Genomic DNA, 15,092 nt, shown 5'->3' with positions numbered 1-15,092 from the left:
GGAGACCTTGGTGTAAGCCAGTTAGGTAGTGAGTGTCAGTGATGCACTAGTTCCCGCAGGTGGCCGTATGTTTTTGCTGGGGGTAGGGGAGGGAAATGGCATCTGCCAGCTCCTTTGTTCCTGGAGAGGTTTCCCTGTTATCCCTGCCTCTCTGGGCCATGATTTTGATGAGTGAATCACTCTCCCTCTTCTCTACCCCCACCACCCCTGGCATTTTTCAAACTGCTGCTTCTAGGCTGTGTCTGCCTGGGTTGTTTGTCATGCTGTCTCTTTAAGGGTGAGAACTCTACTTTCTAATGTCTTCTGGGCTCTCCCAGGGCTGAACCTACTGATTTCTAAAATCTAGGCTTTAAGTCTCACTCACAAAACTCAGCCCCTCTTTCTTTCAATACCACATGTTATGCGGATTCGTCTTCCCTTTGTGGGCTCCCTGGTGTGAAAGTCTATTTTTTGGCCTTCTCTGCAACATTGGCTCCTTCCCCACCACATACGGACACAGTTCGTCTCTTTCCCAAACCATGTCTTTTCCCTTCCCACCTTCTTTGATGTGACCTCTTCTCTACCTTTAGTTGTGGAGTTGTTCTGTTAGTCTTCAGATCATTTTCTGGGTTATTTACACTGATGTGAGCGTTATCTCGTTGTATCTGTGGGAAGAGGTGTGTGCTTAGGGTCCTCCTACTCTGCCATCTTCCCAGCCTCCTCAGATATCTTTTATACAAGTTTCTTCTCTTCTCCTAGAGCTCTGATGATACAAATGTGAGACCTTTTCATATTGTCCCACAGGTCCTTGAGGCTCAGTTTACTTTTAATTTTCAGTCTTTCTTTCTCTATGTGTTCAGGTTGCATACTTTCTATTGATCTATCCTCAAGGTCACATACTTGTTCCTCTGCCATCTCCATTTTGTTCTTTGGGCCATCCAGCAAATATTTAATTTCAGTTATATTTTTTAGTTCTAAAATTTCCCTTTGGTTCTTTGTTATTGTTTCTATTTGCTGAGACTGGTTACCTTCCATTTGTTTCAAAAATGTTTGCAGTTACTTGTTGGAGAATGATTATAATTGTGGTCTTAAAGTTTTCATCTGATAACTCCAGTATTCATGTCATCTCAGAGCTGGCATTTGTTGGTTGTCTCTCCCCCTGATAATTGGTCAACATTCCTAGTTCTTTGTATGTCCAGTAATTTTGGATTATATCTTAGACATTTTAAATACTATGTTATGAGCCCCTGAGTCTTTTTAAATCCTATGGAGAATGTTGATTTCTTTGTTTTATTAGATAATAACCACAGTTAGGGTGAAGGTGTAATTTCCAGTTTACCTTCTGTAGCTGTGGTTTTAAGGCCAATTCAGTATTCAAAGATTTTGTAGTGATATTTAAGCCTGTGCTGCATGTGCACTACTCAGGGGCTAGTCTGAGACCTGTGCAGTGGTCTCTCTATAGTTCAGTTCTCAGAACCCCTGGTATGCTGCTTAAGGCCAGATCCACACATGCATAGTTCAGGTATAAGCCCAAGTTTACACATAGCTTTATGGAATCCTTTTCTTGATTTTCCTCCTATCTACACTCTCCAGTTCCTAAGGAATCCTCTTCCTGGTCTGCTGGCTTGAAAGGTGTATCTTTAGTGTTTCCACTCTAACATGCCTTTCCTGGGACTTGGACTGCTTCTGAGAATAGGTGGTGGGAAGACATGTAGAGTAAAAACAATAGCGAGGGTGTGCCACACACTTTGTATCACAGTTACTTTGGTCAAAGAGGATTTCCCTCTTTCGGATTTTTAGGTGCCTTTGGGGTGGTTGGCTGGGTCAGTTGGTAGAGCATGCGACTCTTGATCTCAGGGTTGTAAGTTTGAGCTCCACGTTGGGTGTATTTATTACTTAAAACCTTCAAAAAAACAAACAAAAGATTTTTCAGTGCCTGCCCAGTTGCTGCCACTGCCATCAGATTGCAGTGTTGGAACTTGAACTTGAATGAGGGCAGAGCCAGGAGAGAAAAACAACAGGAGATCCTCCCCAACCTCTACTCTTTGTATCCTGTAGTGGCGGGGGGGGGGGGGGGGGAGTCCCTCCTCCCATTCTTTAGAACAGAAAGAAAGGGCTTCTCTTAGAGCTCTGACAGTCAATGCCTGGTGCACAATTCTGGGATTCAGGCTTCCTTTTGAATCCAGTCTGTGACATACAGGAGGAAGATAAAATCCAGGAAACTCACAGCTAGATTGGTTGTACTTTGAGTTTGTTCTCTTTCTGCAATCTGCCCATTACCTTTTACTTTCCAGAGACCTCTGACAGCAGCTCCATGCATTCTGTCTACAGTTTTTGGTTGCATTCACTGGGAGATACATGGCGGATGTGCTTACTCCATTTAACCAAATTTTAAAGTTCATCTTGACCAGTTTTAATTTTTCTTTTTTATTATTGTTTTATAGATGTTCTTTTTATAGTCTGCATACAAGTCCTTTATCAGATGTTTAGGTATTGCCCATATTTTATGCCAGTTGAGGACTCGGCTTTATTTGACAAAGTCAATTTTATTAGCTCTGGCTGTTATAACTAGTGCTTTTTTGTGTCCTGTCAAAGAGATCTTATCCTTTGTTCATGAAGATTCTCTCCTATGTCTTCTTCTAGAAGATGTAAGATTTCAGCTTTTGTATTTAGGTCTATGATTCATCTAGAATTAATTGCATTTTTCTGACCATGAAAACTGTGTATTTCTCTATTTAGATTTTCTTTAATTTCTTTCTGCAATAGTTTGTAGTTTTCAGTGTGTACAGGTCTTACACATCTTTTATTGCATTTCTTTCTAGGCATTTTATGTTTTTATGGTATTCTAGGTGATATCTTTATTCATCACCAGTAAATTGAAATACAATAGATTTGACCTTGATATTCCTTTTTATACACATAACCAAATATATTTAGTTTATATGTATCTGATCGTTCTAATATCTTATGCCTTTGTGCAACCAATTTTGCTAGTAGTACCTTTTACCTTAGTTATTTTGTGATTTTTTACTATGAGCTCACATTTAATTGGACTTTATCTGTGGGGGTTCTTTGAGGCCAAGGTTGAATGTGGATTTCTCTAGGTTTCTTGATTGCTTCTCCCAGGTACCTGGGAGCATACCAGCCCAGGATTATTTAAAAGTAATTTTCAGTTTCTGTGTAAAATAAGTAGTACACTTGGAGTATGAATTCAGATCATAAACTTGCATAAGGGATAACTTTTGATAATAAAATCTTAGCCCCAAGGTTAAAAGTTGCAAGATTCCCTGTTTTCTGTCCCTCCTTTCCATCTCATTCTCCATGCCCTCTTAAGCCCCAAACCTCTGAGCCTTTCCTCACCTTGTATCTTTCTCCTTGAATACCTAGTGATATGCTGAAGGTGAGCCCATGCCAGCCCTCCAGATGGATGTCTGGGAAATATGGATTACCTTTTCTAAAAACCACTTACCTCCACCTTTTCTGCACCTAGCCCTGGGCTTGGAAGTAAAAATACAGGTGTGCAAAATGCACGTGGACTGTCATCATGACACTCAGTTTGGGAGGAGGAAATAGTGACTTAATACTTATTAAGCCCTTGTCTTGTGTCAGCCACCATCTTTCACATATATCACCTAATCCCAGGGATTACCTGGCAGAGCAGGCTTTTCATCAGTATTTGTGGATGAGGAAATCCAGGCCACAGGGGCTGCAGGTGACAAATGCGACATTAGGATTTGAGCCCGTGTGGGATTCTTCCTTTAAAGAGGAGGCAGGGTGACTGCCACTGCATCCTGGTGATCTGTCGTCACCTCGCTCTCTCCTAGAGGCTGTGCACCCCCGTGTACTGCAAGTACAAGTTCTTTAAGACTCCAGTTCACAAGACGGAGGGGAAGCCCCATGGAGTACACATCTACTTCCAGGACATCAATGTCATCTTTCTTGGGCCAATGCAGCCCAGTGACCTGAGGGAATACCTGGAGGGGCCCCCCATGATTGTGGAGGTTCACGACAGGGACCGCAAGTTAGAAGAGTATTCCTGGAAGCCCACCCTGTTTGGGGATGACCCCTTGGATTCACACCTCAACCTCCAGGCCCTCATCTCTCCGGAGGAGACAGAGAACAACCCCTTTGAATCCCAAAACAAGATATGGGACCCTTATGGGGTTGCCAAGGTCAGTTTTGCCGACCTTCTCCTTGGCCACAAGTACTTGAACTTGGTTGTCCCCATCCACAGGTGTGAGCCCAAGCCCACACATCATGGCCGAGATGGCAGGAGCAGGAAGGTTGTGGGGTTTCGGGTCCCCACAGATGGCTTTCAGCACAGCTCAGTGCCCATGGGCAACTACCTCGAAGCCAACTCCCAGCTCAAGCTGCGGGTGGACATTGCAGTGCCACTGCGGGCCAGCGCCGAAGCCCCTGACCCTGAACTTACAGGCACCCTGTTTGGCCGCATCATTTTCGTGTTTGACTCCAGAAAGATCTCCCTCCTCTCCAGCCTGCTGCAGGACATCTCCATGATCAATGCCAAGGCCCTTGATCTGGACGCCTACTCTGCTGGGAACATCCAGCAGATTCTGTCTGCCTTTAAGATGCACATGAGGATCCAGGAAAGGCAGGACCTGGATGTGCTCACTGGCTTCCACCTGCTGGATGGGAAGATCCATCTTCTCATTCTGGAAGGTTTGGCTGACCAAGGCTTGAAGCGGCTGTGGGACAGCCATCAAAGCCGGTGAGTGCGTGGTTTTGTGTTTCATGTAAAAGTCATCATGTCTGGATGCTGAGTGAGTGGGGAAATCTTTTGAAGCCAGGATCAGGTTCAGTATGTTCATCTGTGAGAAGGATATGCTGATTCAGCTCCTCTTGGGGTTTATTGTAAAGCACTTTACAGGGCTCTGTACTTGGCCTTGATCACAGAAGCAGTTGCTTGCCTTTGGATGAAGAAAAGACTTTAGGGGCATCTAGAAGAGAGGATGGTTGAGGAAAATGGGTCTGCCTTCACACTTCTGAGGGGCCTACTTGGCTAACAGGGAGAAGAATGTTCTTTATGGCCATAAGATGGACACTACAGGGAAATAGATTTCAACTCACCCCAAGGAAGACCTTTCTGATTATTTTGGGGCTGGGAAAACTGCCTCAGGTGCAGAGGGTTTCCCTTCCCTGATGGCCTCCAGGAGCACCTGATGACTGCTCAGTGGGGATATTGGAGAGGCAATTCAAGTGTCTGATTTGGGGCTAGAGCAGGTGGCCCCTTATGGTCCTTCCATTCTTTAGTTTTGGTTTCCTGACAATTCTCTTTTCCTTTTATTATTTGCATGTATCCTAGTTCGGGTTAAAAGGACCTCCCTGTTTTAGTCTGGGAACACCCTCTCTCTGTCTTTGGAGTTCAGATGCCCCAGGACCCAGATGATGACAATAGCAGGTAGTCCTGAGGTTGAGTGCATCCACCCAGGAGGGAAGAGCGGCCCTGCGGGGACCTGTCTTAATGTGCTAGTGGGCCAAGAGGCACTGTGGAGAAGCTGGCAATATGTCTAGTTACCTGCCCAAGAGAACTGAAAACATAGGTCCACGCAAAAACTTGTACAGGAATGTTCACAGCATCATTATTTATAATAGTCACAAAGCGGAAACAAGCCAAATGTGCTGCAACCAATGAACAAGATGTGATATATCCATACACATGAATAATGTTCAGCCATGAAAAAGGAACGAAGTACTGATCCACGTACTTCAACATGGATGAAGCTTGAAAACATACCAAGTAAAAGAAGCTGGGCATAAAAGGCCACATGTTGAATGATTCTGTTTATGCGAAATACCTAGAATAGTCAAATCCACAGAGACAGAAGATTAGTGGTTCCCAAGGTCTCAGGGGAGGGATGAGGGAGAAGTGGGGAGTGACCGATAATGGGTACAGTTTCTTTTTGGGGTGATGAAAATTTTCTAGAATTAATGTTTGCGATCGCACAACATTGTTAATATACTCAAAACCATTGAATTGTTACAATTAAAAAGGGCAGACTTACAGTGTGCGGTGAAGAATCTGGCCTTGCCTAAAAGGTCTGGCCTTTGCCCTTCCTTGGCTTCTGGGAGGTGACATATGTCATACCATATATAAGTGCCTTTGTTTAGGATGGGGGCTGACTGCACTAGATCTTAGAATGGGACCAGCCTCACCTGACAATCATAGGATAGAGGCTGACCATGCCAGATAGACCAACAGTGTGAGTTAGGATTGGGGCTTTGGTCTTGCAGTGTTGGTTGGTCTAGAGACTGAGATTGCTATGTGGGCAATCAAGCAGTAAATTGGTCATGTCCCTGTAATGGAGCCCAAATAAGAACTCTACACACTAGGGCTTGGGGGAACTTCTCTCTGCATATTGTCCCATCAGTGTCATAAGGGTGATACATCCTGACTCCATGAGGAAAGAGCAATGGAATCTTGGTGTTTGGAACCATCCTGTACCCTGCCCTGTGTCTCTTCCTCTGGCTGATTTTAATCTGTATCCTTTCCTTGTAATAAGCTTTGTGAGTATAACAGCTTTCAATAAGTTGAATAATCGGTAAGCCTGGGGGTGGTATTAGGAACCCCCTGAACTTCAGTTGGTATCAGAAATCAGGGTAGTTTTGGGGACTATGACCTCAAATTTTGTAGTTTGGCTAAGTTGGGGGGTATGGTATGATCTTGTATCTCAATGAACAGTTTTTTCCCAGTAGGAGAAATGATATAAAGTATGTTCATGGACCCCAGTTAAATTAAACTACAAATAAATTACTAACCAAGAAAAAATTTTACATGCTTGGAAATTAGCAAATACTTCCAAGTAACCCATGAGTCAAAAGAGAAATTGTAATATAATTTAGACATTGTTGAATTGAACACTAATGAAAAGAGTATAATATCTAAATTTGTGGGGTAATGTTAAAGTGTTATTTAGAGGAAACTTTATAGACTTAAATACTTACATTAGAAAAGAAGAAAGGATGAAAATGATTGATAGATGTTGCAGAGATTGAAATAAGCATTGTAAACTATGTCAGTAAACTTAAATATGTACAAGAAATTCCAAATATATAAAAATGTTTTCAGAGGAGATAGTTTAGAGGTTTCTGGATATAAAAGTTAATGTAAAAATCTATTGAATGTCTGAATACTATCTACATACAAAAGTCATTTTTAAAAAAGTTAATACTTTTAAGTATCATAAAAATATGAAATTTGCATGAATAAATTCAACATAAAGGAGTGGAAGACCTCTATCATGAATACTATGGAACTTTTAGACACTTTAAAGAAAACCTAAATAAGCGAAGAGACATACCATGTTCATGGATTTGAACACATAATAATGTAGAGGTGTCAGTTATCCCCAAATTGGATATATAGATTCAATGCAATATCAATTTAAAAATGCCACTTTTTCAAAAGTATGGAACTTGAAAAGCTGATTTATGAATTTACATCAGCCTGCAAAAAATACATTCTTGAATAAGAACAAGATGGGAGAACTTTACTAGATATCGGGACTCATGATAAAACCACAGTGATTAAGATCATGTATTGGTTCAGGGATAGACAAGCAGATGTATGAGATGTAATAGAAAATCCAAAAAGAGACCTACATGTAAGTGGTAACTTGACATATGACATATGCAGATTGAAAAATCAGTGGGAATGAATTTTAAATGCATTAAAAGTGTGAATTTACATAACGCAATATCACTTTACACCCACTAGTCTGGCTAGAATTAAAACGTCAGATTATAGCAAGTGTTGACAAGGATGTGGAGAAATCAGAATTGTTATTCACTGCTGGTAAGAATTAGGTGAATTAGATGGTGTAGTCACTTTGGAAAATAGTCTGGCAGTTCCTCAAAAGAGTTACTATTTGACCTAGCAGCCCCACTCCGAGGTAAATGCCCAAGGTAAATGAGACTATATATCCATGCTAAACAGTATATAACTTTATAACAAGATTATAATAGCCATTAGGGGGGCACCTGGGTGGCTTAGTTGGTTAAGCATCTGACTCTTGCTCAGATCATAATCTCATGGTTCATGAATAAAAACGATTGAAGTATACACATTAAACGAATGAATTGTATGGAGTGTGAATTAAATCTCAATTGAAAAATACCTCTGGGGGGCGCCTGGGTGGCTCAGTTGGGTTAAGTGACCAACTCTTGGTTTCGGCTCAGGCCATGATTTCACAGTTTGTGAGTTCAAACCCCGTGTTGGGCTTTGCGCAGACAGTGTAGAGCCTGCTTGGGATTCTCTCTGCCCTTCCTCTGCTCATGTTCTCTCTCTTTCTCAAAATAAATAAACGTTATAAATAAAAAAGAAAAGTACCTCTAGTGGGCAAAAAAAAAAAAAACTGAGGAAAGGAGAAAATGTTTTCAAAAAATGGTGTTGGGATAATTGTTTATCCAGAAGAAAAAAGGAAAATAATTTCCTACATCGAACCATTCACACATATCAATTCCAGCTGGATTAAAAATCTGTGTACATTTTCAACTTTCTGAAACATTTTTTAATGGTTATTTCTGAGAAAGAGAGAGTGCACGAGTAGGGGAGTGGCAGAGAGACAGAGGGAGACACAGAATCTGAAATGGGCTCCAGGCTCCGAGCCGTCAGTACAGAGCTTGACGTGGAGCTCGAACTCACAAACCACGAGATGGTGACCTGAGCCAAAGTCGGATGCTCAACCGACTGAGCCACCCAGGCGCCCCTCAACTTTTTATTTTGAGATACTTATAGATTCACAGGAAGTTTAAAGAATGTCGCAGAGATCTCACATACCCTTTCCCCACAGTGGTTACATCTTACCTAAGTACAGTACAATATCTAAACCAGGACGCTGATACCAATACACTGTGTGTGTTGTCTGTGCCAGTTGGTCAAATACAAATTTGTAAGACCACTACGCTAATGAAGTTCCACCCTCTTTCTCCGTCCTGTTTTCCACTTCCTTAATTTTTTCGTCTGTGTATAATCTTGCATATTAATGGAATCATACAGTGTATGACCTTAGGAGATTGGGTTTTCTCCACTCAGTATAGATTGTGACAGGTCCATGCGAGCTTTTGTGTATGTCAATAGCTCATTCCTCTTTGTTGCTGATTAGTATTTCATGAAATGGATGTACCACAGTTGAACCATCCATTTATTGAGAGACCTTTTGGTTATTCCCAGTTTTGGACTTTTACATATGAAGCTGCCATGAACAATGACGTACAGGTTTTTACGTGGACATAAGTCTTTTTTTAAAAAAATTTTTTTTTTTTTAACGTTTATTTATTTTTGAGACAGAGACAGAGCATGAACGGGGGAGGGTCAGAGAGAGAGGGAGACACAGAATCTGAAACAGGCTCCAGGCTCTGAGCTGTCAGCACAGAGCCCGACGCGGGGCTCGAACTCACGGACCGCGAGATCATGACCTGAGCCGAAGTCGGCCGCTTAACCGACTGAGCCACCCAGGCGCCCCAAGTCTTCTTTTCTTTTTAATTGAATTATAATTGACTTACACTATTATATTAGTTCCAGGTGTACAGGACAGTGATTTGATGTTTGTATGCACTGCAAAATGATCACCATGGTAGATCGGATTACCATCTGTAACCGTACAAAGTTATTAAATATTATAGACTCTATTCCCTGTGCTGCACATTACATCCCTGTGACTTATTTATTTTATAACTAGAAGTTTGTACCTCTTAATGTTTATTTATTTTTGAGAGAGAGACAGAGCATGAGCAGAGAAGGGACGGAGAAAGAGAGAGGGAGGTATAGAATCTGAAGTAGGATCTAGGCTCTGAGCCGTCAGCACAGAGTCTGACACGGGGCTCGAACTCATGAGCTGTGAGATCATGACCTGAGCCGAAGGCGGATGCTCAACCGACTGAGCCACCCAGGCGCCTCTATGCTTGTGTGTTTTTAAACAAGTGAAAAGAAAAGGAAAAGGCTCTTGCCAAAGGGCAAAACCGCGGAGCATTCTGGGGGCCTGCAGAGCGGTGCTGGTAAAACCCCGCCCTGCGGGCTCCTTGCAGAAACACCAAAGCAGAACACGGGAAATGCAAGGTGCTCTACAACTCCACGTTACTGTTTCGCCACCGCCTGTACGCAGACCTGGAGACCGTCCTGTACCAAGTGCACCTCTTCAAGCCGCTGTCGCAGCTCATGAAGCACTCGGTGCTCTACGTCCGCAACACCGTTCCAGAGAAGACCTTCCAGGCCCTGACCAGGTGTGCCGGGCTGCCACGGAGATGAAGGTCCCCTCCCTCGGGGTGGGCGCCGGGGCCTCGTGGGGGGGCCCCTCCAGGGGCAGTTGTTGATACTCTTCATGCCCAAAGGAGTCGAACCAGGAGTGTAGCACGGTTCTGAGGGACCCCGAGCTTCTGTCATGCCCCCCCACCGAGGGGGTTTTGGAATCGCACTGGGGAAGGGAGGGCGGTTGACTTGAACACGGGTCACATGAAGCTCTCTGCTGCTCTTGGGGAATAGCCTAGAAAAGCGTGAGCAGTGGGGGGGGGGGGTGGTGGTTAAAACCCCTTTTCCCAGTGAGTGATGAGGACCAGAACCACATCCACCAGGCCTGCAGCAGTTGTCTCTACCAACTGGATGTTTGCTTTTGTTGGCTTCTTCCCCAGCGGCCTGTCCAGAAAGCCACCGTCAGAAAGGCATCCTCCAAAGATCTAGATCTTAAACAGGGCATGCCTTAATCTGTGCTCAACCCTGGGAAGCTGTGTGCTCCTCCTGCTGGGTTGAGCACGGCTCGTGCTCCAGGAGGACCTCCTCCCTTCACGTAGGGAACAGCCACTGCCCGGTAGCAGTGGGGCCGAACGAGGCACACCCAGTTTGGAAGCAGAGACGGAGAAAGCATAGTGCGGTGGGGTTCCTGGGACCCTGGCCAGCCTGTGCCGGGCTTCGTGGGGGCAGCGAAGGACCGTGGCTGGTTCTTTCGGGAGGTCAGGAAAGGCTGACCTTGAATGTCAGTGAGCAGGCATTCATCAGGTGGACAAGTCCTCTCACTGCCGTCTGGGGCAGGGGTACCGACTGTCTCTTTACACCTTTAAAAGCAGCAACAGCCGTGGCCGAGACGTGGCGCCCAGCTGATTGAACGTATTAATGAAGGAGAGGGCAGAGGCAAGAGAGAGGAAGGGAGAGAGCCCGGAAGCGGAGAAAGAGGACTTAGTCCTATTATTTCCCACTTCTCCATGCACGGGTCTGCCTGAGGGGCTAGGCAGGGTAGCCCTGAAACAGTAGGCCGAAGCTGCAACTCAGGAAGGGTCATGTGTGCAGTGGGCCTCAGGCTCATGGTGGGGAGGTGCTGGGACATGGGGGTGTCCAGAGCTTTGGCAGTCAGTCAGAGGAGGCTGGACCCTGCCCTGTCCTGCCCTGCTGGTGACAGGAAGTAGTGGGGGTGGGTGGGTGTTAGGGAAAGGGAAGAAAACCGCTATTTATGAAGTGCTGGCTGCATCCTGGGCAGCTGTCCCCATCGTGGCTTTATTCCCATCTGCAAGGTCCCATGGTGGCCAGAGAGCTCAGCGGGTGAGAGGCAGAGCCCGCCATCCTCAGGCATGCCCCCTTGCGGTGGACCTTGGGAGTGTCAGAGACAGCAGCAAGTAACAGCTGCTATGTGTATGTTGTAGAACATCAGCGTCAGCCAAGTGCCCAAGGTGCACCGCCCCCCCCCCCCACCCCGGGAGAGGGCAGCGAGGAGGAGTCTCAGGGCAGGGGACGTGGGAAGGGGGGTGTGGGTGGTGGCCGCTCAGTCCTGAGCTTTGCAGAGACACGAGGCTGTGTGTGTACTGCCTTCCTCCTGCGGCAGGAGCTCTGAGATCCACACCCCTGACCAGCTAGCTGGTTGGGGCTATACCCTGATGGGGCGCAGGTTGGTGACAGGCGTGGAATAAGGCCACGGTAGCAGAAAAATAATCAGAGTGGACTGTGGAAAGCCCTTAACTTCTGGGGGCTGGGAGGAGAGCGGAAAGGGGGCATTGCGTTTTGTGGGCTCGTCCGAGTGGAGTCTAAACTGCACGTATGAGGTCTGTGATCTGGGACCAGCTGGCCAACCTCTGAGCTTCCTTTGGTGTTGTGAAATGGGGCCGCTTTCGCCCATCTTGAAAGGTTAGACGAGGCTGTGTTGTGGCGGGGGGGCCCTCTGCGTTTCAGGATCTACTGCATCTGCTATCACAGCAGCAAACTCAGGGAGGTGATCACAGGAGACCTGCTGCCATCCTCCGCCATGGTAAAAGACTTGAGCCAAGAGCTGGGGCTGCCCATTTCGCAAGAAGGCCTCACAGATGGAAAATTGTTGGTCTTGCCAACTCCTCCCGCCCCCAATCTCGAGGACTTCCGAGCTCAGAAATCCGACCTCGGTTATGAGATCCAAGCCCACCAGGAGAAGTATCTGCGGTGGCGGAACGCCATGGCGCTAAAGAACAGAGGCCAGGAGCGCAGCCTGATCCAGGTGGGCACTCTCTCCTCCCCGGGTCAGGGGTCCCAGGCCTTTGCCCCACCTGGGCTGTCCAGTCACCACAGGGGATACAGGGCAGATGACCAGTTCCTGTACCTGCTCTCCTGGGATCCCGGGCAGGTTGCGTAAGAGGTGCCGGGTTGGGGGCTGAACCAGGTCAGAAGCGTTCACTCCCAGCCGTCAGGTACCCATCGTTCCTGAAAGTGAAAAGGAACGCTCTTAGGTGTTGTCACCTTTACCTTGGCCCCGGAGTTCACCTTGAAGGCTGGGCGCTAAGGAAAATCTCCCTCCCTCCACAGCCACCAAGAAGGCTTAAAACACTGACATCCAAGGTATGACTTGAACTTGTCCGCCCACGGTCTGTGTGAAGCACCTCCCTCCCCCCAATCTCCAGGGAGAGAAAAGTTCAGAAAGAAGTTTGTGAGCTTTGCAAGTGGATATTATGAGAACCAGCAAAGAAGTTGTTTTCCCATTTGTGTTCAGGTTTTTGGTTTTTTCCAAAGAACCAGTTCTTGGATTCATCAATCTGCTTTTTCTCTGGTCTGTTTTCTAATTAACTTCAGCTTTTTATCTTTTATCATCTTTTAAAACTTTTTCTCTTCTTTCTAGCTTCTTTAAATTTTATTATTGAAGTATAATTGGCATACGGTTAGTAAGTGTAGTCACCATCTGTCACCAAAAAACATTATTACAATATTATTGACTATATTCCCCATGTCGTAATTTGAATCTCTGTGGCTTATGTATTTTATAATTGGACATTTGTACCTCTTAATCCCTTTTATCTATTTCACCCATCCCTCCACTCACATCCCCTCTGGAAACTACCAGTTTGTTTTCTGTTTTTAAGAGTCTATTTGTTTTTTGTTTGTTTGTTCATTTGCTTTATTTTTAGACTCTACATATAAGAGAAATCATATGGTATTCGTCTTTCTCTGACTTACTGTACTTAGCATTATATTCTCTAACCCCATCCATGTTATTGCAAATGGCAAGATCTCATTCTTTTTTCATGGCTGAGTAATATCCCATTGTACATATATACCACATCTCCTTATCCATTAATCAGTTGATGGACACTTGGGCTGTTTCCCCATCTTGGCTATTGTAAATACTGCTGCAGTCAACATAGATGTGCATGTATCTTTTCAAATTAGTGTTTTCATTTTCTTTGAGTAAATACCCAGTAGTGGAATTACTAGATCATATGGTAGTCGTATTTTTAATTTTCTGAGGCACCTCCATACGGTTTTCCACAGTGGCTGCACCTTCCTAGCTTCTTGAGTTGACTATTTCATTCATTTTTATTCTTCCTTATTTAATAAGAAAGGCTACACATTTTCCTCTGTACACATCCTTGGCCACATTCTGTAAAGTGTTACATGTATTGTATGTTGCGATTGTTATTTGCCTGAAATGTCTTAGAAATTTCAGAACAAAACAAGACCTAGATACAGTCCTAGAAAAAAGTCAAACCACTGAGTCTATGAGAAGTCTTCCCTGACCCCCTTATTCTACCTTCTCAATGCACTTACACAGGTACACACTTGCGCACACATGCATTCAAGTACACAAATGTATCACATTCATTTATGGGTTAACACTGTTGTGTTAATGCCATTTAACACAGGGCCTTGAAGATTTTATAAAAATATGCCTGTTTAGAATTTTGTAATATGTTTGTACAATTAATATCTTCCTATCATCTGTATTTTATTGAAACCACTTGGAAATATTGTTTCTATTATCTCAGTTATTGCTAATTTCAAATGGCCTTAAGTAGCTTATCCATGCTATACTGAATCATTGAAACCCAGCCATAACTTAATTTTTCTATTTTTACTCTAAGATATAATTTACATACCATAAAATTTAATCATTGTAAGTGTATATAAATCAGTAATTTTTAAGCAAATTTGTGGAGTTGTGTACAACACAATCCAGTTTTAGAACATTTCCATCCCCATAAAATTTTTCCCTATTGCTGTTTGAAGTCAATCCCTGTTACCACCTCCAGCCCCAGGTAACCACTGATCTACTTTTTGTCTCTACAGATTTGCCTTTTCTAGACATTTCATGTAAATGGAATCAGACAACATGCGACCTTTTGTGTCTGGCTTCTTTCACTGAGTATAATCTGACCTTCATCCATGTCGCAGAATGTATCAATAGTTCCTTTTTAAAATTGATGAATAGTATTCCATTGATTGGATGTATCGCATTGAAAGTTTTGTTTAATGTGTATTTATTTATTTTGAGAGAGAGACAGAGAGCGAGCAGGGAGGGGCAGAGAGAGAGAGAGACAGAATCCCAAGCAGGCTCTATGCTGTCAGCGTGAAGTCTGATGCGGGGCTTGAACTCACGAACTGTGAGATCATGACCTGACCCCAAATCAAGAGTCAGATGCTTAACCAACTGAGCCACCCAGGCACCCATGGGTGTATCACATGTTTACTTATTCATTCCCCACTTGGTGAAATTTGTATTGTTTCTAGTTTGGGACTCTTATGAATATCGCTGGTTTGAACATTTGCATACAGATCATTATGTGAAAATGTATTTTCATTTCTCTCAAGTAGAAACCTAGATAGAGAATTGCTGGGTCATGTGGTAAATTTAACATTTTAAGACATTTTCAAG

At 44.2% G+C, this 15,092-nt stretch overlaps 1 protein-coding gene across 5 annotated transcripts in view; it reads left to right on the top strand.

Moving 5' to 3' along the window:
* Positions 1–15,092, top strand: part of CFAP92 (cilia and flagella associated protein 92 (putative)) — an 82,590-nt gene that overhangs the window by 45,124 nt on the left and 22,374 nt on the right. For 3 of the 5 annotated variants that reach the window (XM_042912048.1, XM_042912054.1, XM_042912063.1), the window contains exons 10-12: positions 3,804–4,708; positions 10,024–10,218; positions 12,149–12,446. In XM_042912048.1, coding sequence (XP_042767982.1) covers positions 3,804–4,708; positions 10,024–10,218; positions 12,149–12,446 — 1,398 coding nt within the window. Of the gene's footprint in view, positions 1–3,366; positions 3,769–3,803; positions 4,709–10,023; positions 10,219–12,148; positions 12,447–15,092 lie in introns of those variants that run through there. The other 2 variants (XR_006195710.1, XM_042912068.1) reach the window with 2 other exon arrangements.

Source organism: Panthera leo, chromosome A2 (assembly GCF_018350215.1).
Source record: "Panthera leo isolate Ple1 chromosome A2, P.leo_Ple1_pat1.1, whole genome shotgun sequence".
Classification (NCBI taxonomy): Eukaryota; Metazoa; Chordata; class Mammalia; order Carnivora; family Felidae; genus Panthera; species Panthera leo.
The sequence above is the reverse complement of the archived record's forward strand: the minus strand, read 5'-3'. Positions and strand labels throughout refer to the sequence as shown.